General features: G+C 42.1%; 1 protein-coding gene across 1 annotated transcript; it reads right to left on the reverse strand.

The window, feature by feature from the left end:
• Window positions 1–419: 419 nt before the first annotated feature.
• On the reverse strand, window positions 420–20,457 carry SEC61A1 (SEC61 translocon subunit alpha 1). The gene is given in 18 exon segments (XM_036739648.1): window positions 420–3,433; window positions 4,270–4,346; window positions 4,789–4,844; window positions 4,846–4,904; window positions 4,907–4,955; window positions 4,958–4,981; window positions 5,292–5,489; window positions 8,508–8,530; window positions 8,533–8,667; window positions 12,100–12,141; window positions 12,144–12,252; window positions 12,555–12,664; window positions 15,150–15,281; window positions 16,262–16,340; window positions 16,450–16,515; window positions 20,203–20,229; window positions 20,231–20,272; window positions 20,326–20,457. Coding segments are annotated over 17 exon segments (1,299 nt in total). The 3' UTR covers window positions 420–3,433; window positions 4,270–4,330.
• Between the last annotated feature and the right edge of the window lie 2,315 nt (window positions 20,458–22,772).

Genomic DNA, 22,772 nt, shown 5'->3' on the forward strand with positions numbered 1-22,772 from the left:
CCCCCTCACTGAATATTATTTTTATTGTGTTATCGTCTAAAAAGGGTGTATTTAATATTTCTGCTTTTCTACATCTGTTGGTGAGGTTTTTATGCTCAAATACAGTTACTTTTTGTTAAAGGGCCATGACAGCTGAGAAACTGATACACTTCTATTCCCATTAAAACATAAAAGCTGAAGAACTAAGACTTCATAAATGACTAAGACTTGTCTTTATATAACATAAAAGCTGAAGCATGGTGCTAACCCAGCCAGAAGGCAGCTTCCAAGAACAAATATTTATTTGAAGATGGCAGTTCACTTTCTGATTTAGCACTCTAACCAAGTTTTGTTCCTAAATTTTCCCTTAAGGTTTTTCCCCCCTTCATCTTGCCCTTCTTGGAAGGAAACAGGGCAAAAGCAAAGAGAAGACAAACATATAGAACTGTAAAACATTTCTTTATTCATGGCTTGTTTCCATTCCTCCATTATGCCATCATTTACCTTATCAATAAACCTTCCAAGGTGGCTGAGTGTTGGTCCCAGTTTGCACACTGACTGTTACACAAGGCTGGCCCAACCTCGCAGATTTGGAGACTTGGCAATTAGATTGTAAAGATGCTTTGTCATTTGCAGATGGCAAGAACACATGGTTAATGGTATCAGTGGTATTCAAGCGTATATGGAGGAGGAGCTTTAAACCAAATAAAAAGCCCAAACAACTATTTGGTTGAAGGAGAGTTCAGTTGTCACTCCACATCTGCACCCTCAGTGATCAGTTTCTGCTGTGTAGCATGGGACTGAGCAGGAAGAGAGAAGGGGATGAAGAAAGATCTAGCAGGAAGCAAGATGATCTCTAGCAATAGAAGGCAGTGTCAGCAAAATTCAATGTCTGCGGAAAAGGGGCAAGGATCAGTGTCTCAGATCCACTTCTATGTTCCTAAGTGGGCCCAGACGAGGTCACACGTGGTACTGTGGACTAGAAAAGTCAGGAGATTTGGACTCCTGTTCTGGATCTACAAACTTTCAATGAGACCTTGTGCAAATCCCATTACCTTTTCAAACCTCTATTTCTTCTCTAAAATGGAATAGATAATTGCAAAAGTCAGCTCTGGTTCTAGGACTTCATGATACCCACACACTTCTAGGTCATCCAAGGTCACCATTCGGCTTCATGCCTGTAACACTACAGTGGATCTCAATAATTCAACACCCAACCACCACCATGACTCAAATCCAAATGATTTGGCAAAGATGGTCTTAAGAGTCGACAATCTCAGACATGAGTTAACATTAATATTGCTCTTTCTAGCAGAAACTAGACCTGACTTGGAGCTAGCTGAAATACAGGACGTTCCCAAAGTCTCCATGCAGCTTTAAACTATTAAAATTTAATACTTTTAATATATTAAACCTTTTATTATATTAAAGCATTAAACTTTAATAGCTTAAAGCTGCATGGAGACTTTTGGAACACCCTGTACTATGTATAAAACACTCCACCTGAGGTGGCAGTTCCCCCTTAACAGTTGTAATCTCTGGGCTAAAACTGCGCTTCCTTTTGGGTGGAGCACCACTTGCCATGACACCAGACTGACACTGTTCTTTGCTCTCATTTTGCAGCCCTGGTTCTCTCCTTGCTTCCAGATTCTCCTTTCCAGGAATCTTTCATCTCTAGTGCCACTGGTCTCCCTCATTTCCTAGTTCAACCATTAGACAGACCCCAGTGAATACTGCCAACTTATCTTTCTCTATGTCCTTTATGTTAATCCCTCAGGCTTTCCTTAAATATCCCCAACTTAGAAAAGGTCTTAATTCCTGCAGTCCATTTGGGAGTTGAGGACAGAAAGTTTTTGGACAGAACTTTAAGACTTAAAATAGTTGGACCAACATATGAAAAAAGTAGATTTCAAAATCCTGATCTTACTGCCTACCTGTCCTAAGTTTATCCCTTTTTCCATAATGGGCAATACTGGTTTATTATAGAACCCAATTCCCTGGCTTCTTTTCATTCACATTGCTTGTATTTGGTCCTATGTACAATTTATTTAAAAAAGTTCTAAAAATACAAGTAGGGTAATGTTTTAATCTTCCTATAAAATAGTATGTATGATGAAACTGGCTATGAAAATTGGGTGACTTTCCTTCTATGCCTAATTACTTGCTAAAATATTTCCTTTTGGAAGTATTTTTTGAGAGGGTAGGAAGTAGGAAGACTCAGGGGAAATGATATGAGATGGCTGGAACTATAAATTGGAAGCATCAGGATAAGATATGTCAATGCCACTTAGAGGGGTTCTCAGGCACAGCTCTGAGCTAGGAAGGTTATTCTAGAAAAATTAGTTTTCATATATCTCCAGAGAGACAGAAACTGACTGCTTAGTCCAGCTAGGCTCGAACTCTGGACTTCCCAAAGGCAAAAGTAATTGAGCATGTAGGAAGCAAGGACATGCAGTTTCTGTTATTTTAGTTCCCACAATTCAGTTAGTGTAGCCAACAGTGATGACAACTGGAGAATGAGAGAGAGCTGCTTACCAGGCTTCCCAGGGCTGTTGTTGACATTCTCCAATCTTAGGCAAGCTATTCTTCTCTTCCCTCGGAAAAGCTAGGCTACCCTAATTAGATTCCCTTGAAAAGGAAAAAAAAATTCTATCTGGAAACAGTCTTATGCTGCTATGTGATACCTGTCATCAGGTATTACTGAATGTTCAGGGTCATTTAAGAGAGACACCCTTTAATGAATGCTTCCTTCTAGCCACCTGGATTTAAAGTCATATTCCTCCCACCCACTTCCCAGTATGGACTGGGTAAGTTTTAATGGGGTTTGTGCTTATAACCAGATTCATAGGTCCCTCTGGGTGGTAGAAATTGTGACTAGTACAGCAAGGGTCAGTGCTGAGAAGACACAAACTCAAGGCATAAGAATTCTTTAAAAAAGTGATGATACTTTGGAAAACTCTTCATCATTTACATCAATTAAGCTCAGGGGACAAATGTCAAATAAAGACAATTCCATTTCTACAGTTACTTCTGCTAATGCCAGGACTAAAAACAAGATTCTTGACATTTTCTAGCACTTTAAGAAGTGCACATCTGATACAAAAAAGTTGGAATGAAAGAATATTAAACAAAAGTTCTTATACCACAGCATATGTGACTCTCCTTCAGTAAGAGCTCTTGTAACAAGATTTTGGTTATTTCTTTACCTCTTCTTGGACAATTCAAGAACGCCCTCATTCCCTCTTCTAGGTCCATGAAGAGGCGAAGTTTAAAACAAGAGAGCCCCCATGCTGCCAACTTCACTCTGTTCCTTGACAATATTTCAAAGTATTGGTAAATGATGGTGACAGCAAGCAGGATTCCTGTTCCAGATCCAATAGCTCCGAGGAAATCTGCCAGGACTGAGAGGGCCCCAATGCACAGTCCACCAAATGCAGCAGCTGTGGGAATGTATCTGGAAGAAGAAGCAGCAATTGGAAGAACTAAATGGAAAAAAAAAACCTTGACTTTTCTTGGTATTTACTCAGCTCATTAAAAAAAAAAATTCCATCACACAGCCTTTCCTTCTGCATTAGTTTTACATGGTTAAAACTCAGCTGAACTCATCTCTATTCTCTATGCCACTGGGCATCCTCAGATTGTGCAATGAAAATAAAGTTTTAAGGAGCCAGTGATGCAAGGGCTTATTTTAGGGTGTTCTCTAAGACAATACATTAAAATAATAGTCCCCAGTTTCATGTTTGAAAGTCCATAAAAGTATCTACCCCCAGGAAAAAAATGAGCTATACCTTCAAATACAGAAGTATGACCAGAGTCAATTAAATTTCAATGATCTGTGATAGAATCACTGGATAATCCCTCCATAGATGGAGACTGAAACCTCTCTTATGACTCAGTAACAATTTTTGAGAGTTACTTTGGATGAAAAAAATTCATCACACTTGTGGCCAACTTGGTGATGGGCCTCTCTGAATTTAATTAGGCGAGACCTTGGGTGACAGGAATACAATCCGTTATCAGGCCTACAAGCAAAGCCTTTCCAGCTTGTTAAGATCAGCCAAAGCTCGTTATCCACTAGAAAAGCCTTCAGGAATGCAAGGTCACTTTCCCATCAAGATGGGATATAAGAGCCAAACCTACTGGAGATTGGGTGAAATCACAGCTCAACTAAAAAAAAAAAAAATTACAGATGTATATCACACACACACACACCCACACGCTCCTGAATGGAAATACTGATACCATGTCAGCAGATTCAATGTGTACGATAGGTATAAACTGGTTACTCACCTATTTAGTTCATGGACCATGGAAGTTTCTCTGTGACCTCTCATCACCATCTGCTGTTCCTTTAGTTGTTTTGCAACCTACATGCCACAGGAAAAAAAAGATTAGCTTCAGTCACAATATAAAATCAAGGTAGGAAGTTTTAGTTTCGTAATCTGTTGTTCAGAATATTGTAAAACAAGCAACAGCAACAACAAAAAAAGCCTCATACAAACTCAAACTGCTGCAGAGAAGTCAGATGACAAGTGGACCACTAGATAAATCTCACTTCTATTCTCAGATCTACTACTAATCAGTGTTTTGCTTTGGGTAGAGAGCTGTAATTTTTGTATCTTCAGCGACCTGTAACATTTGTATCATGTAACGTTCATGGGATCTGTGGGAGCATCTGAGTGCTTGGACGGCAAACTTCTACACTCTAGTTAAAAATGAAATGCTACACATCTCATTGGTTATACCTGCTATCTTGTACCAAGTGAGATAAGGCCTTTGACTGATGTGTAACATTCTAGTTCCACTTACGTCTTTGGCTGAGAGCCTGAGACTTCAATCCACGTTTTGGAAAAGAATGCGCATGAAACCCAGCATGAATACGATGTATACAACTGCATGCACAGGATCTTCTAACACAGAGCCAAGGATTCTGGGGGTGATAGGTAGTAGCAAAGGCCACCAACTGGAATAAGCGCGGAGCTGGACCCCCAGAAGAAGTATCCTAGAGACAATAAAAAGAAAGCAAGGTTAAGGTAGTTTAGTTAAAGCTTGGTTTTCAAATTTGTAGTCAAAAACATTGTTCAGAACAGATAGGACTTTGAATTTGATTAGAAACATTTCCAAATTTCAATTGTTGTAGAAGAAAAAAAGGTCTACCAGAGTGTTCTCCTCCTGTATGGGCTAAATACTCAGCCATGTGTAATCACATATCCACTTAGATCACTGAAAAGTCCTTATTTTCAATGGGCAGGTAATCATAGAATATGTTCACATACAAAAAACAAGATATGTTAAAAGAGACATATACTTACAGACCAGGTGCCCAGCAGGCTAACCAGTAAGTTGCCACTGAAGCGAGCGGACAACATCTGGGAAATGACGTACAGATTAGATACTAGAGCCGACTGAAGGATGATGGGAATGTTGGAAGTGTAGAAAAGCTTGATGGGATAGGTGTTGTACTGACCGCGGTAACGGGCCGATTTGATGGGCAGGTCAACTCTGAAGCCCTATGGAGTCAAACGAAGCACATTGGTCCTTTATCATTTCATCTTATATTATTATACACAACATACGTGACTTATAGGGTCTTTTGGCCAAAAGGTCCTGTGCATTGCTGAAGAGAGGAAAGGAAAGGGGAAGGAGAAGCAGAGCTGGCACTAAGGGCCTAGCGCAGTGACTGCACACACAATAGCTTCTCTGAAAATATTTATCATTAAAAATCTTGCCCTGAGGCCACCTAGCTACCAGAAGGGGACTAAAGGTTTGCAGATTTTTCTTCACTATCTACTATAAGCTACCACAGTATCGTACAATTACAGGATTTTCAAGTTAGAAGGGGCTGCTGTTTATTGATAAGGGAAGTTAATGATCAGGGGCCCATGAAACCAAGACATAGAGTCTTCTTTCTACTGTCCCATCCTATAGTCTGCCATCACATTAAGAAGGGCTTGTGAGGCCTTCGAGAACCCTCTTCCTTCCACTCTCAGGTCAATGCCATTTTATTAAGCCATTTTTTCTTCCAATCGTCTCAATGTGTCCACCATTCTGTTCCTTTGCATTCTCTTCTTCCTGTGGTTTGACAGATGTGAATATTTCTATCTGTACTGCCTCCTCCAAAATGGTAAGCCCTTTAAGAACAGAGACTTTATCTTTTAAAAATTTTTTAACCTTCTCTCAATGTCTACAGTGCTCTGCAAAACAGGGTTCTTAATAAATCATTAATAATGTTGTTACCCATATCTGCAAAGCCTTAAGCAATAAAACAAGGGTCATCTTGCCATTATCACAAATCTAACTGCCAAAACCTAAGCAGTAGGAGTGTTTTGAATCAGGGAAAATTCTTCAGAAATTTCAGAAGTAAATTCACAAATACAGATACACACACATATATGTACATATACATATACACAAACCAAATGTTAGGGCCTTGATGGATGTTATGCCCTTCACTGGTATATTAAAGAGCTGAAAGCTGTGTTAAAACAGTTTTTAGTTTTTTTTACAATCCCTGACCTGATCTCCGGCCCCCCCAATTTTGTCCCAACAAGGCAAGCTGCACTTTATTTCATGTTATTTGCCTCCATGCTTAAGCTATCAATACCAAGTTCAAATTTTATTTAGGAACACATTTGACATTTGTGTACAGATTGCACGGTCTTAGGCACTGAAATTATTGACATTAAGAACATTGCATTTTAAAAGCTCAATTACTGTGACAGGTGTGGAAAAACACCGTATCTCCACCCAAATGCCCCGTTTTCTTGTGTCTTATTTCTTGCAGTTTGTGTCAAAGACTTGACCCGCACCTTGGAATGGGATTGCTCTATAACTGAACAAAGGAAACCTATTTCACCCTGACCACAGTGCTTCATTCTCTCACTAGGCTAGCTGTCCTGTGGCACTTAGCTGGGTCAGTATTGCCGAACTAGTTTTTAGCTTGATTCCCCTTAAGAAACTTCTGTAGACAAAATATGTAACCATAAAAACAGAGAAGCAAATCAAACTGCAGAAATCAGTTCAGGATTCTTACTCACAAAGAGGTTAAAAAGCTGTAACTACACAGGTAAGAGTATAGAAACGAACTACTTTAAGACAAAGATATTTCCTATCGACCTTTTACAAGTCTAGGCCAGGCTAAACGTATACTTTTCCTTGTTCTTCCAGAATTTTAAGAAGCTTAAAAGCCCATTCCCAGAGAATCTGACCTTTGCATCGTGACCACGGACTTGCCTGGAGTTGAAATGGCCTTACAGAGATCTAGTTCAAGTCCCTCATTTTACAGCTAAGACAACTGGGTGTAGGCTAAGTCAGGGCTTCTTCAACTTTTTCCACTCGTGACCCACAGTTTAAGAATCACCTGTTTAAGGCCACAAAGCTAGCTGCTAACAGTGAGTTACCAGAAACTATCTAGGTTTTCTGACTCCAGGACACCACTCTTTCTAATCCTCTGAATTGACTGCATCAAGAGGTTCATATTTGGCTCTAATTCTGTTCTTGCTTAGTCACACAGTTCCTGATGGATATCTTTTGCAGAACAAGGTAGGCACATTTAATTTGTGTAGATGGACATTATAACTGATAATAAAATCAACAATATTGCTATTCATTGACCTCCGGCTTGAATCCGAACTCACGTCCACCTGACTCCAGGACCGGCACTCTAACCACTGTACTACCCAGCTGCCCATAGAACTCCTGTGTTACTGTTAAACTGCCCTTTACCTAAGACTTCAATGGAAATTACTCTGTACTTAACTATGGTATTTGACTGTCTGTGTACATGTTGTTTCCCCACAATGTAAGTTCCTTGAAGGCAAGGACTGCTTTGTTTCAGCATAATGGCTGGCACACAGCAGCACTTAATCAATGTTTTATTGAATTTAATAACCTCATTCAGCTAAATGGGGGTGGGACTAAGATGGGGGGGCGGAGAATCAGTCACATCTGTAACTGAAATAGTGACACCCGGTCTGAAAAACTTGGTTCAGTGACTGTATTTTTCACTTTTCAACCATTTAGGCAACATGAAATGTCTACTACATTATTTCTTGGTAATGATAAATTTGGAGTGGTGAGAGGATACACCAAATTTGGCGCTAAAGAAAGGCCAAAAAGCTGACTTCATATTATTCATATTTACCTGAGAAGTAGCAATGGCATTGATGAGCCCACCTTGAATGCAGAAGACCTAGGTTTCAAGACCCACCTGAAAAGTACTGACTTTGTGACTCTGGGCAAGTCACAACTTCTAAGTGCTTGCAGGAAACTCTCTAAGACTATAAATTGCAGAGCAGATACAGATTTATGTTGGAGAGAGGCTTCTCCTCAGGAATTCCCTAAACCAAAGAAATCACAAACCCACCTGACCCCCTCTGACCTCAAACCTTAAAGATCATCGGATGAATCCAGTGAATGAATGAAATTCTTAGATTCCATCTGGAACACCCTCACGAAGGCACCATGAGAACTTGCAACCCAATCTAAGTACCCAAACAACTGGAATCCCAAGACAGGATTTGACTAACCTGAAAATAGATAACAACTGCAATACAAAGATAGTGGCGATCAGATTCATGAGGTTGGGGAGGTTTTGGCGGTAAAAAGCTTCTCGAAGGGCCCGAACTTTATCTGTCCGTGTAGCCAGCAGATGGAACAATGCAATGATGGCACCTTCAAATTCCATACCTAATTTAAAAAAGAGTAAGATAATGCATATTTACCCCTGAAAATATATTCATTGTATTTTATTCCTCTCCTCATTTTCATTCTTTCTGCCGATGTTTTGAGCTGCATGAACTGGAGCTGCTCTACCCAAAGGAAAAACAGATGCCATTCTAGGATAACTCTCACATGGCCTAGAAGTTAGTTTTTTGCTTAGTGACCAAGAGTCTTGAATAGAAAAGTCAATTATAAAAATCCCCCTTTCAGTAAAGAAGACGCTCCTTGCTACTTATCTCCAACCTTGGGTTGTTTGAAGTTAATGGCTTAACACTGGACAAAACCACCTAACCACTTCAGGGTGCTTGTGACCATGGGATCCCCAATCTATTTGATAAGGTTGGCCCCCTATATAAATGCTCCTGTGAATTATCTGCATGGTTATAATTCTGGACCAAAGCAATCATCCCACTCTGGACGTCTGGCAATCAACCCTGCTGAACTGGGGCCAGCTTATTTCCTTGCACATGCATCATTCCCAGAAATGTGAACTCAGTATATGGCACCAAGATATTAAATGGAAAATATCGACTTAAGAAACTTGTTACTTAAAGCAAGTCCTATATACCTCAGAAAGTCTTATGCAACCAATGCCCCCTTGATTATTGAGACAACATTGCACATTATAGGTAGATAATAAATATTTAATTTGATTTGACCATGAATAATAAAGTCCAGGCAACTGAACCACACTCGTCTTATTAGAGACCTGAATTATACAAAGCCACTCTCTCTGTGTCTTTGGTTCCCTCCCCTCCCCAGTTTTCTAGCACCCCTCATTGGAATGCAAGCACTTCAAAAGTCTGGGGCTGTTCTCTTTGCTTTTATGTGTGTCAACCTATAATACCTACAGGATTTAACACCCTTTACTGCCTAGCTTTTGTGCACAACACTTATGTTTTCTTCACTCAAATTTTCTTTTCTAATGTAGGAACTGAAAAAGGGGAGCATACTACTTTAAGAAATTGCTAACCCAAAGTACTGAGGAATTTTTAGAAGTATTCTGTTCCTTTCTCTCTGTACTTTCTGTCTTCTGTAGGTCCTTGTATCTTGTTTTTTGAACTAACACACAGGTATTTTTCTAAAGGTTTAGTTGACCAAATCAATTAAGAAGTGAATGATGCCCAGCACAGGCACTCTCTATCCCTGGAGAAGAGGGTATTATGAAGCCTAGGGGCCTTTTTCTATAAAGTTTCAGAGAAGGGTATAGAATTGACTTATTCAAACTTCCACAACTATTTAGCATCTAATCTTACAGACTCTTTGACTATTATACAACTTCCTCCCAACCATTCACAGCTGAATTTTGCTCTCTCACCAGCCGCCCTCCCCCCGCCCCCCATATCTAGTCTGTTGCCAAGTCCCGTAGACTTTACCTTCACAACTCTGATGTGCCTCCTCCTCTGCTCTGACAGGGACCCCCCAACCTAAACTAATGTTAACAGCCTGCTGGTAGAGGGTTCCCTGCCTTAGGTCCTCTCCAGCTCCAGTACATCCTCCACTAAGCTGTGAAATTGGTCTTTATAGATCTGACCACGTCACTCCCTAGGGGTTCCTTTTACCCCCAGGACTAAGTATAAATTCCTATTTGTTTTTCAAGCCCTTCATACATTTCCAGTCTTCTTACACCCATCCCCCACCCCATGTAGTCTGCAATCCAGCGACATGGGCCACCCCGATGATCCCCAATCCTACAGTGTTCTCCCTGGCTCTGCCTCCTGGCTTCCTTTGAATCTCAGCTAAAACCCCACCTTCTGCAAGGCCCCTTCCCTGGTTCGCCTCGATGCTGATGCCTTTTCTTGAAGACTGTCTCCAATCTACTGTGGACATATTCTGGATACACACAGCTACGTGCATGTTGCGAACACCAGAGGCTCCTGGAAAGGAGGAGCTGTCTCGTGCTCTTCTGGTATCCCAACACTTACTTACCCAGTGCCTGGCACAAAGGAAGCACTTAATAAATCTTATTGACTGAATGATCATCTACTTTGCTGTTCTGTTTTCTCACCACCTTATTTTTGATGATCTGTTCCCTGTCTTCACTGAAATGCTGTTTCAATGCAGAATGATTTTCTCTGAGCAAAATCGATTGTCTTTTATCAGGTTTCATTTACTCATTTGTGGTTGATAATGCTGGCCACTTTTTAAAAAATAGGATCACACACTATTAAAGGTGGAAGGGACCTCAGAATCACTGAGCTCAAGCCTGTCCAACATCTCTCTCGGCCAACTACACGGCCGAGCTCTTCCTTACTCCTAGTTCAATTCTCGAATGTACAGTGCATGCCCCTCCCCTCCCCCACCTTAAATATATTCACTAACACATTCACTCCACTGTCCCATTACGATTTCAGTGGTCACTTGTAGACAGATGGCTCCCACATCTCTCTTCCCACCCTGGACTTCACCTTCTCTTCAATCCAAACCTTCAGCTAAAAAACAACTTCTTGCAGATGCCTTGCTGACACCCATCAATAAATATGTCAAAAACCAAACTAGATTCCAAACAGGTCCTGACCCCCAGAGATCTGACCTTAACAAGGCTGCCATCTTCCTTGTTTTTAGCTTGTCTCTTCCCTTCACTGAAGGCCCTCCCAACTCTTCCTCAACCATGAATGTACCCCGTGCTTCCTCCCAGCTCCTTGGACCCCCCTTGAGGACCTCATCCCGTCACCTCTACCACAACTACTACAGCCTATCTCTAGCTGACTTCCCTCTTGCGTTACTTCCACCACTGCCTGGTTTTTTAGACATTCTTTCCATCCATCCATTGCTGGTTCCAACTCCTTTCCTATCACTTCTCCAGCGTCATTCTGACACTGTGCCCCCTTTAGTTGGTAAAGCTAATATCACTGTTGTGAACACAAGCTACTTCATGGCTCAGCATATTTGACCCTGGTCTTCTAAAACATGCTACCTACCTTTCCTGCACCCACCAATATCTGCCAATCTGCTCCAGAACACCTATTTCTAAAATCCAGGAAGCACCTCTTCATTAGCTATACCTGACTTTCATTTCTCCACTCAAAGCTTTCCTCAGTACACAATCTGCTTGGTAAAAAAAGGTTCCTTTGTTTTATGTCTCACTTACTAGATTAAGAATAAGGCAAGGACAATGTCCTCAGCATTCAGCAGGAGACACTTAAATGTTGACTACCTGCTTCCAATAGGATTCCACGGAGTTGATGAAAAGCTATGGCTACACAGTTATTAAAATCTACTTTGTTCAAAGGATTCCCGCTTGTGGTACTGAGGAAAATCCTCTGCTTCAATGGAGAGGATTTTAGCAGTTGTCTTGGCACACAAAGTACTATCAATAGGGAAGGGGATATGCAGAATGAACATTAAAAACAAGTCAAGAGATGTAAAGCAAGGAAAATGGTGAACATTAGGCTTTACCTCGGCCAGTGTTGACAGTGGTAGGACTGAATGCTTTCCAACAATGGTCTCACAGATGTTGGTAGCAATGAAGAGAGAGATACCAGAACCAAGACCATAACCTTTCTGCAGGAGCTCATCCAAAAGCAGGACAATTAATCCGGCAACAAAGAGCTACAACGGTAAATGGAAAACAAAAATCAGGGGCAGATATCCCGTGTCAGTCATCACAAGTATTGTCTTCCTTTCACCTGTGGCACCACCATTAAAAATAAGATGAGATCCTCCTGGCTTAGTGGATAGCTGTCCCAAGAATTCCTTCTCAGGTGTGTCTAAGGGCAAACACAGGCCCTTCAGAGGTCCCCTCAGTAAGACGGTCCCTTTTCTGTACTGTCTAGACTTGCTATGTGGAAATGATCATAGTGAAGGGTCATTAGGAAGGGAAGAAAGAAACTGTATTCTAACAAAATAATTACCTGAATGGTGATCAGGAGGCAGATCCCTGCACCCATTTCAGAAGGGTCTCCATACATTCCGGTCATTACATACACAATAGACTGGCCAATAGTAATGATCATGCCGAATACTGTAAACCAAAGAAATATTGCATCACACTTCACAAGGGCGGTCAAGGAAGGTAGCAGCAGCTCGAATATTTAAATTAAGGTTACCAAATATTCCTATGATCAGCTTTAAAGAATGCCATTGAGGTGCATGTTAAATCAAAGCCAGCTGAATGCCTTCCAAGAAAAACAAACCTAGTTCCTAATTTAACTTTTGCTATTCAAAAGAAAAATTAAGGAATTAGTAAAGAAAAAAATTAAACAAAACTACAGAAGTGTTTGGAAATTTCAGGTCCTACAAAGAGCCCTGACGTCACACCAGCGAAGCAGCCTGCTTTAGAGCAAAGAGCACTGAACCCAGAACCAGAAGAACTGGGGTCAAGACTTGGCTCTGCCACTTACTAGCTTTGTGATCTTGGGCAATCATTCAGCCTCTTTTTCCCATCCATAACGTGGGACACTATATTTTCTACCCTATGGGGCCATGGATTAAAATGTGAACTTTTGTGTAAGTACTTTGTAACTGTAAAGTGTTATATAAACAAATGCTAGGAGAAGGGAGGGAATAAGCATTTATATAATGCTTAATGTGTACCAGGCACTGTGCTAAGTGCTTTATGATGATTATCTTTTGCCCGGGAGGTAGGTAGTTATCCCCATTCCACAGCTGAGACGTGAGGGAGAGAACTGACTTGCCCAAGGTCACTCAGCCAGTACATATCTGAGGTCAAACTTGAACTTGGGTCTTCTTGACCTCAGGCTATTTGGGAAGTCACTAACCTATGGTCAAAAGTCTGGCTCTCAGCTCATAAGGCGGGCCTGAGGTTTCAACCCAGGCTTAATCATAGGCCAAATGTGCTGGCTAATTTTTGGTACTGAATGAGTTGTATCCAGTTCATTCAAAGACTACTGAATGATGATATTCCCTTCCTAAGGTTCAATGTAATATGTTTTAAGGGGAAAAACTTACATCACCATATATATCATTGTTAGAAACAATGGTACGCCCTCACTGCTTTCGCAGAACTAGATCACCAGGCCTATGGCTTCAATCCCAAACTATTCTGTCACGTGATTTCTTTTTTAATCTAGTCAAGTACAGTTCTAGGTTTGATCGTATTTGTAGCTTTGCTACAGGGTTGTTTGCCTGGCACTGAACTCTTCAGGAAAGTAATGTAAAGAGGACTGCAGCCATTTCAACAAGATGGTCATTAAGAGCATTCAGTTATATGGTACTTTACAGTCTACAAAGCATTTATAGAGAAACTGAGGCTGAGAGGTTTGATTTATCTTCTAATTCTAATCTAAGATCAGTGGTCAGGATCTTCCACGGTCAACTCAAGAAACCACTTAATGTGTCAGCCTAATGAATATTTATTTAATACTCTCAATCAGAATTTTTAAACTACATGCTCACATAGTGTGTGTGTGTGTGTATATTTGGAAAACGTGCCACAGATTAAGTTAGTAAATTTCCATCCAGTAAGTGGACTAACTTTATGGCACAGGAAGAGGTACCAAAACTTAGTTACTCATCTGTCATTTAATACAGTATTACAAAACTGAACAGCTTGTGCAATCCACTGGTACAAAAATCTGTGCTGGCCAAACAATAGTAAATATGATTTCTAACTGCCAATAACATTGCTGTCAGTAGCACAAGGTCAACGCTAATGCTTTGGGTTACTGTTACTGATAACAGCCAGTGATAAAGCAGACCTTACGGTATGAATTACTCATGAGGACATGGATGTCTTTTTTGGCTTAAAGGAACTTTCTGTGCAAAGCTAAAAAAAGAAACAAACATTTGTTAGGTGTCTACTACGTGCCAGGCCCTGTGCCAAGTGTGTTACAAATATCTCATTTGATCCTCACAACAACCCTACTACTACTGTTATCCTCACTGTACATTTGAGGAACCTGAGGCAGCAGCTGGGATGTGACTTGTCCAAGGTCATGAAGCTAATAAGTGTCTGAGACTGGATTTGAACTCAGGTCTTCTTTGGGCAATGAGGTGATATGCTGGATAGAGTGCTAGACACGGAGTCAGGAAGACTCCTCTCTCTGAGTTGGAATCTAGCCTCAGATACTTACTAGTTGTGTAACCCTGGACAAGTCACTTACCCGTTTGGATCAGAATCCTCATCTGTAAAAGGAAACAGCAAAGCACTCCAGCATCTCCACCAAGAAAAGCCCAAATGGAGTCAGACGTGATTGGAAAACAGCAAAACTTCATGACTCTGTGCTTCTTATTAAACAAACCAACCCCCCCTCTAGAAGTATAATGCCTTTAAGCGCTCCAAATCTAAACAACAGATTCATCCATTTACATGCTATCGAGCTGCCACAGTGTCTGGATGGCAGGATTCAAGCACTGGAAAGCTAAGAGACTAAGGAGGTCACTTTATCTTACAGAAAAGCACTGTTCTGACTGCTCAAACTTTTGTCTCCTATTGACTTTATGTTCTCAGTTAGAAACCTATGAACATCATTCACAATGTCACCTACACTTCTGGGCGCCATTGAAAAGAGCACGGTCTTTTGGGGTGTCACCCACTTCAATTATCTTTGCCCCAGCCAGAAGCTGCATGATGAGGCCAGAGGTAACGATGGGAGAGATACCCAGCTCCATCAGCGTGCCTGCGAAACAATGGGGGAGATCAAACATTTTTATTACCCAAGGAAAGACGTCACATACGGATAAAGCAAACTGGTAAAGCTCGATTCATTCCTGTTAGCCACAGTTATAAAATAACATGTCTAGGTTGAAAATACATGAGTAACACCATTTAAATCTAAGCAAAAAATAATGCTGAAATACTAACTATAAAGTCAGATCCAATTCATTCTGGAAATCCTGCCAGGCAATGTCTCATTCTGTTAGAGAATCACATGGTCTCTAGGCAGACCCATGCATTTAAATTCACAACAGATTCACTCTGGTTTTGTTGAGATAAGGTTTACCTTTTCATCTGTTATTTAAAAGGATAACATTCAAATAGTTCCTAGAGACAGGGATGGGTGTCTATACAATTGTATAAAGAATAGTGAACAAATCTCTGCCTCCCATTATACTAAAGTGAGCTGTACCACCAACTGATATGGAACTATTTTTACAAACTAGTTAATCAAACACATCAGCAGGAAAACACAGCTACCCACCCAACTCCACCATATGTAACTGTAGAGATTACACACAAAAAATTGCCATAGATTTTAGACTCATATGCATAACCTATAGATATGAAAAAGATGCAGCTCAGAAACAAATTACACATTCTCTCTTGTGGGCTGCCTTATCAAAACATGGGGACGACAGGTAGGAATTTCATCCTTTCTCTTGTGCAGGCGTATTTTAAAAATCCATCCTGTTTTTCTCAGCAATTTTTCCCCTCTCATACAAGGTCTTATCTTGTTATTACAAACTGCATACAAAGGCAATCCAAAACAATTTGGCGCCTTAGTGTTGACTTGATATTTTATAAATGTAGTCAGTGTGGCACATTGTTCCTTGATTCACTACATTTTCCATAAAGACTGTCTATACCACAGAAAAGAGTTGGAAATTTACAGCTAAATTCATCATCCACTGAACAAACTGCACAGAATTGGTTTGCTACCTCTGTTAGAGGCCAAGATCACTCTCATCCAATAGAAAGGATCCGCTGAATCTGATGACATGATGCCAAACAGAGGAATCTGGAGAAGGGCAAAGAGGGGAAGAAAGGGTCATCACTTAGTTCACCCTAACATCTCCCTTACCCCCAAAATGAATTTTTACCACACTAAACATCAAAACTTAACTCACCTGGCAACATACTAAGAAGATAAAGAGTGTGATAGCAGTCCATAATACCTTCTCCTTGAACTGGATCTAGAGAAAAAGAGTGCAAAGCTTTAATAAGCAGAAATATTTTTCACAGTTGCCAGTCTAATAAAAATTAACGTAAATCAAATTCTTTATTTTTTCCTTTAATATGAGAAGACACAACTACACCTTAAATATCCTAGGCCAGGTGTGTAAATTGTTAATTTTTCAGGATTAAAAGTTGTTAATCAGATCCACAATCCCAATATATTTGAATAGAAAATAATGAATGAAACTTAAAAAAATAAACAAACCAAATACTGTAACACAACAGGGTCATCCCAATTACAGTAAAAATGTGTTACACTGAATTCTGATTATTTTGAATCTGTGATAATTCAGTCTAGACTGGCTGCATGCTTACCTTTGTACTATCTATGGAGAAAAAAAATGGTTTAAGCTAGTTAAAAACAGAAATAACTTTTTTTTGGTGGGGGAGGGGGATGAAATGTTTTAACCTACTTGCAAAGCAACTTTTTGAGGACCTTAGATCAGTCACTATTGTACAGACTGAATATAAATTAGTTTTATGTATTTGTTAGGACCACTGCTTAGAAACACTGTTACAATCCACTAGTGACCATACGTACCCAAATAAAATAAAATTGCTATTTTTCTAAAAATATTCTGATTCAGACTGACCTTCCCCCTCAGTTAGTCTGTACTGATGACTTTTCTCTCCTTGTTAGGTTTAAATAGTCTTATATTAGGTCAAGGGAAAATGCTTAAAAGGCTTGAGTCATCTAGTCTCTGGTTTACCATAGAGTTAACTACAGAATCAAGCTGCCTCCACTCATTTGGTAAGATATAATGATTTCTGCTAGCACATTCTGTGGTATGCCCTTCTCCACAGCCTTCATCCACATTTAGTACCTTAAGAGTCAAGCTTTGACTTAATTCATAATGGAGAGTGGGCACACCTTAAATTTAATGTTATAGCAGTACAGCCTCTTCCTGTTGGTGAATCTGCCCCTCTCCCTTCCTTCCCTATGCCTCAATCCCACCAGAAGTCCTTCAACATAAATCTGAGATAGGCAACATGATTTCAGACTAACTGATATGGTATCAAGCTTTTATTAAAATGGTTCCATATGGGGAGATTCTCATAAGGATCTTAACTTGAAAGCCCTTAGAGCTAGAACTAAATTATACATCAGGTCAAAGCTTGACTGAGAGGCAAATTACAGATAATTTATGCCCTGTGTTACCCTTCCATTTTAGCCATTTCAAGTCTTTTAGAATTCCACAATAAAGCAATCATAAAAAGAAATGAAATCCAATAGCCGTTTACTACACGTTAGAAGCTCCGGAAAAGGTTTAGTGCAGAAAGAATTTAACTATTAAAATGATTTCTAACTGCCTATAGATTTTAATTATTCGTGCAATTTTCATCCCAGTGAGAGACGGCTACGGTTAGAAATGAAAAGAAAATTAGACTTCAGTTATTTGGGTAAGTGAAGCAGATGAAATAACTCACTCATGTTAGTCAAAGTACGGCATGATAATACAGCAAAGATACTGTAGGACAACACTAATATCACTCCCACTTAACAGATAAGAAAACTTCAGCCAAGAGCGGTGAAAGGCATGACTTGGCTGTAGCTACTAAAGAGAGAATGAAAACTCCATCAGGGGTCCTGACTTTTCAGTTCGGAGCTTTTGCTTGGAGAAAGCCAGAAGATCTGGGTTTGAATCCCATCTCTGTTATTAGCTATACTGATCAGTCACTTAGCCTTTCTGGGATCCAGGTTCCTCTGTACCCACCTCTCCTCCCCTCCCCCCACCCGGCTCATAGGAGGCAAGGTTGGGTCAAGTACACGACCAACTTTAAGGAGCTATATAATCAATCACTAAGCATTTATTAAGCAACTACTCTGTGGCAGGCACTGGAGATACAAAAGGAGGCAAAAACAGTCCCTGCCCTCAAGAAGCTTACAACCAATGGGGAAGACAGCATGCAAACAAACACATACAGGATAGATAATTAATGGAGAGGAGGCACTGGAATTAGGAGGGGAAGCGTCTTGGTACAAAGGGGGATTTTGTTGGAATTAAAGGGGAAGACTAGTTAGAGCTGAGGAGGGAACACTCCAGGCACAGGGGGGGGGGCAGCCAGAGACTGGAGACGGAGCGGCTCATTTGTGGAACAGCCACGAGTGTTACTGGATCACAGAGTGTGTGTTGGCGAGAAGTAAGGTGTAAGTCGACTGGAGAGGTAGGAGGGGCCTAGATGAGGAAGGGCTCTGAATGCCAAACAGAACGTTTTATACTTGAAGCCCCAGGGAGCCACTGGAGTTTATTGAGCAGGGCAGTGACACAACCTAATCTGCGCTCTAGGAAAATCCCTTTAGTGGCGGAATGGAGTAGGGGAGACCTGAGGCAGGCCGACCGACCAAGGCCTATTGCAACAGTCCAGGTGTGAGGGGATGAGGGCCTGTAACAGGGGGCGCCAGTGTCAAAGGAGAGAAGGGGGAGTATTTGAGGTTAAATCCATAGGCCTCGGCAACAGCTTGTATGGGGGTGGGGGGGGGGATGAGAGATAATGACCCCTAGATTGTGAGCCTGAGGGGCTGCAAGGAGGGCATTTCCCTCTGCATGGGGAAGGTAGGAAGGGGGAGGGTTGAGGGGAAAAGATGAATTGTTTTGGACGTGATGGGTTTAATAAAGACATCCAGCTCAAGATGTCTGAATAAAAATGTTTATTACTATTATTATTTTCCACATCACACTGCTCCAGTATGTTACAAACTTGTGGTTCTTTACGTCTTTCTGAGCTTATGGTCCTCAATGATTTCCATTTTTACAATGAAATTGTCTCCCAAAATGTGCGCCAATATGGAAAGTGGTCAAGTAGCCTATGGGAACGTTATTATGATGGAATACTACAGATGACGGAGCATGTGAACTTTGTCAATACGTGGAAATATGTACACAAAATGAGAGTAAGTTTCCTATCACATGTCACACACTGATCACAACTATGCAAAGGGATACAGCAACAAAGGCTGGGGCACAGAACCTATCAACCACGTAATTCTGAATTTAATGCTATAAGCCTTTTCTGTAATGTCATTTAAAAATGAAGAAACTTACGATATTTCTCCTTAGAATCAAAGCCTTAAGGCACCAGAATTGAACCAGAAAATGAAATTCTGATAAACCAGTACAATGTACCTTCAGTGCCTCGATTCTTTCCAATAGAAGCTGAGGCAGCAGAGTTCACGAAGGCATTCAGGCTGGATTTCGGAGAGGTGAAAAGCTCGTCTAAGGCTAAAGTGAATCGCTAGGACCCTGTACTGTCCTCCAAGACCTCTTGTTGACCGCTGGCGTGACTTCACTCCAGAGTCCCTCTGCTGACCACTACCATGACTCTTTCTTTACTATTCTCCACTACTCTACGCCTTCCTCCGCGTCACGGGGGAAAGCCCACGGCGATACAGGGTGAAGCTGCAAGCGGGCGCCCATCGGGGCATCCCGAAGCGGACTTCCAGTTCCCTGCTCCTCCATCCTAACGCGGGGAGGCCAAACCCTCCGAGGATGCCGGACGCTTCCGGCAGAAGGAGCCGGACTCAACTTCTGGGAAGTCCGAGAACCCCAATTCCAGCCGGGCCGTGGCTGGGGGAGGGGCGCGGCGGGCGGAGAACCCGGGAGCTGAGGACCCCCCCCCTCCCCCGGCGGCCGGGGGCTCCTTACCTTCCTTTCGGGCTTCTGGATCTCGGGGGAGGATGACGCAGAAGGGCTTGATGACTTCCAGAAAACTTAACTGCGGGAGGGAAAAAAGACGGCAAGAGTTAGAGCGCGGCCCCCGGAGAGAACCCCGCGGGACGCCGGGTCCGACTGGTGGGGGTGGGGCCGACGGGGAGCTGGGCCTCGGGGCGCCCAGGCCGGCCGGGCCGGGCCCGGGGGAGGCCGGCCGGGGGGACCACTGTCTCGGTACTTACTGCCCATGGTGGCGGCGCCGGGTGCTCGAGCTCCGGGGAGGCGACGGGGGCCGCGGCCGAGCCCCGCGAGCCGGTGCGGCTCAGCCGGCGGGAGACGGAGGCAGAGAGAGCGACGGTAGAGAGAGAGACACGTCAGTAGTAACGCTGCTCCCTCCGAACTGGGCGGGGCTGGAAGGGAAGTGAAGGCAGCCCACGGGGCCGCGGGGGCGGGCGGGAGCGAGAGAGGCGGAGGCGGCGGCGCTCGGGGGCCCTTCCGCTTCCTGCCACGCACGGGGCTGGCCGGCTGCAGCCGGCCGCACTACAACTCCCGGCATGCCGTGGGGCCCCCTCCGGAGCGGGGAGGCTGGGACAACGCGCCGTTACGCGCGAGAGGGCGCATGCGCGCGCATTGCACGATGGCACTTGTAGCCCAGCGCTATCCTCGTCCGCCTTATTCAAGGGGGTGTGGCTGGGAAGCGAGGCTGCGGGAGAGGGAGTTGGGGTTCGGCTGAAGAGCCAAGGTCACAGTGTGAGATCTTAGGGGTAGTTTACTGCATCTTCCCACCGGAAAAATAAGCCTTCACCAGAATTGGGGTGAAGAAATGAAATGTGCAGTATTTGGGAATCCGTAGACAGGACATTCATTCTTTCCAACCTTCGCTAGAATCAGGGCGAAGGAATGAACTATACATTTTTTTGAATCCCTGGAAAGGACATCCATTCGTTCATTCTCTTATTCACTCATTCATTAATTCATTCATTCACAAGCATTATATAGAGAATAGAGTCTAGGGTGAGCCTTGGGGAATGCGCTTGATAATGGGGCAACGGCATATATTAAGAGTTCCTAACCTGGAGTCTGTTAATTTGTTTTCAAAAATATTTTTGATAATGATATTTCAATAGAATTGGTTTTCTTTATAATCCTTTGGGTTTTTGTTTTGTTTTGTTTTTTAAGGACTGGATTTCTCTTTTTTAGCCAGGCTGGAAGTTTAGGGGCTATTCATAGGCTTGATCCCACCTGCTGATTGGTCACTATATTAATACTACACTTGGTGCTGACACCCAAATAGCTTAACTCACTGCAGTTCACTGTATTAGTACTAAATTTGGTTCTGGCACCCAAATGGCTTAACTCATTGCAGTTCAGAACTCCCTAGATCAAGAGATAGCCTCAAACTCCTCAGTAATCAGGGTTACAGGCTTGCCACCCTGCCCCTCCCCTTGCTCAGCATCCTAAGTATTTTACTTAATGCATTTAAAAACATTATTCAGAGAAGGGGTCTTTTTCGTTTAATCAGGATGCTAGGGTAAGATTCCTTGATATAGGGGATGATCCTGCAAAGGAGACTTTGAAGGAGCAATCAAGCAGGACAGGGGAGAACCAGGAGAAAAAAAAGCATCCCCAAAATCCAAGGAGGAGATTCTGTCTAGGAGGAGAAAGGTCAGGAAGGACGAGGACCGAGAATAAGTTGGATTTGGGCACTCAGAGCAACGTTTGAGGTGGAACGAGACTGTGTAAAGAATGTCAGGCTTAAAGTTGGGAGAGGCTTCAGCTTAAATCATGTCCCTCCAACTTACTAGTTCTGTGAATACGAGCCAGATACTTAACCTTTCTGTCTCAATTTCCTCAGCTCTAAAATCAAGGTAAAGATACCTAGATGGCCTACCTCTGAGGGTAATAGTGGGAATTAAGTTAGATAACAGATGTAAAGTGCTTCCTACATTTGAAAGTACTATGTAAATGCCAACTATTATCATTATCATTAACAATAGCATGTTTCTATAACTCTTTAAGGTTTATAAAAGTGCTTTTCTTGTGAAAGTGATGTGTACTGAGTGGTACAGTAGAAAGTACACTGGTTCACTTGTGTCTGACTCTTCACGACCTCATGTGGGGTTTTCTTGGCAGAGATACAGGAGTGGTTTGTCATTTCCTTCTCCAGCTCATTTTACAGATGAGGAAACTGAGGCAAACCGGGTGAAAGTGACTTGCCCTGGGGAAGTGTCTCTTTGAATTCAAGAAGAGGTGTCTTCCTGATGCCAGGCCTGGGGCTCTGTGCACTATGGCACACCTAGATGTCGCTGAAGAACCCTGGACTTGGAACCCAAGGATCTGGGCTAGAATTAGTGAGCAGGTTACTTTCCCTCTCATTCCCACTTCCCTCATTTGCAAAATTTGCAAAATGACACACATTAAACTAGAAGATGGAGGAGACAACATGTAAACAAATATATGCAAATAAAGCTTTATACAGGATAAATAGGAAATAGTTAACAGAAGGAAAGCACTGGAATTAAGAGAGGTTGGGAAAGGCTTCCTATAGAAGGTGGGATTTCAGT

Source organism: Trichosurus vulpecula, chromosome 9 (assembly GCF_011100635.1).
Source record: "Trichosurus vulpecula isolate mTriVul1 chromosome 9, mTriVul1.pri, whole genome shotgun sequence".
Classification (NCBI taxonomy): domain Eukaryota; kingdom Metazoa; phylum Chordata; class Mammalia; order Diprotodontia; family Phalangeridae; genus Trichosurus; species Trichosurus vulpecula.